At 68.1% G+C, this 1,245-nt stretch overlaps 1 protein-coding gene across 1 annotated transcript; it reads right to left on the bottom strand.

Annotated features, from left to right (window-relative positions):
• Positions 1-6: 6 nt before the first annotated feature.
• CLDN23 (claudin 23) lies at positions 7-1,239 on the bottom strand. Its single transcript, XM_019650994.1, has one exon. The coding sequence runs from the start codon at positions 1,175-1,177 to the stop codon at positions 296-298; it is 882 nt and encodes a 293-aa protein (XP_019506539.1). The 5' UTR covers positions 1,178-1,239; the 3' UTR covers positions 7-295.
• Between the last annotated feature and the right edge of the window lie 6 nt (positions 1,240-1,245).

Below are 1,245 nucleotides of genomic sequence, written 5' to 3' on the forward strand. Positions count from 1 at the left end.
GACAAAAGTATGAAAAGCCTGTCACTCTATAAGAGGACCCTGATCCCTCTGGAGAGGAAAACTAAATTCTATAAAAAGAAAACCAAACCCAACCTGAACCAATCGTCCAAGAAGTCTACCACAGGAAAGGAGGATTGCCCTCCAAACCAGTTCCAGGAAAAGGCATGGTGTCCCGGGTTCCTACTCCGAGCCAGGTGTTTCTAGCATACAAGTAACAGACAAGTTCAAGGTTGGACGGTGGTGGGGCGAGTCCTTCGTCCAGACAGAGCCTGGGCGGGGAGGGGGGGGGCGCAGTCTACAGGTCGGAGTCGCAGGGCAGGGAGCTGTGGCAGGGCCGGGTGCTGCCCGAGGAGGCGCCCTGGGAACCAGCCGCCGTCTCCCCATCCAGCATGTCCATGGGGTTCGTGTAGGAGGCCTTGGGCGGCGGCCGCGGCATGGGGAAGCCCACCTTGGGCTTGCCGGCGGCGCCGAGCTCGGCGGGCCGCGGCTGGTGCTGGCCGTCGCTGTAGTACTTGATGGCGGGCGTGAGTGCGGGCTCCGGCCAGTCGACGTACACCGTGCTGATGCTGGGGCGGCGCGGGCTGCCGGCGGACGCCTTGCGGCAGCGGTGACAGCGCTCCTCACACCAGGGCGCGAAGCTGAGCGCCAGCGAGAAGCCGCCCAGCAGCAGCAGGCAGCTGCCCAGGTAGCCCAGCACCAGGCTGTAGCTGACTTCCACCGTGACCGGGCTGTCCGGGGCGGGCAGGACGGCGCGGTCCGCCAGGAAGTGGTTGTACCAGGAGACCGGGACGAGGCTGAGGAGGCCCGCGACGAACAGCACGACGCCCGACAGGCCCGCCAGCAAGAAGTGGGGCTCCTCCCGCCAGCAGCGCACGCCAAGCGACGCCAGCAGCAGCCCCAGGGCCGTGGCGGCCAGCGACGTGACCATGAGTCCCCGCGCCACGAGCACGGGCTCGGCGGCGAAGTAGCCCCAGTCGTCCGCCTGGCCGCACTCGCGCTCGCGGCTGCTCTGCTCGCGGCACATGTCCCACAGGCCCTGGTACAGCACCACGTCCACCGGCTGGTTGAGGAAGCCCTTCACCAGCCGCCAGCCGGGCGCCAGGGTGCTCGTCAGGTTGAGCAGCAGCCCGCAGGGCGCGAGCACCATGCCCAGCGTCATCACCACGGGCGTCCGCATCCCCGGGGCTGCGCCGCGCTCCCGCTGCACCGCGGACCTGCTGCCTCCTCCCGGGACGGGCCCCCGGG

This window comes from Hipposideros armiger, unplaced genomic scaffold (assembly GCF_001890085.2).
Source record: "Hipposideros armiger isolate ML-2016 unplaced genomic scaffold, ASM189008v1 scaffold_151, whole genome shotgun sequence".
NCBI classification, from domain to species: domain Eukaryota; kingdom Metazoa; phylum Chordata; class Mammalia; order Chiroptera; family Hipposideridae; genus Hipposideros; species Hipposideros armiger.

Coding starts and splice junctions, on each gene's coding strand:
- CLDN23 (XM_019650994.1), bottom strand. CDS start 1,177: ATGCGGACGCCCGTGGTGATGACGCTGGGCATGGTGCTCGCGCCCTGC.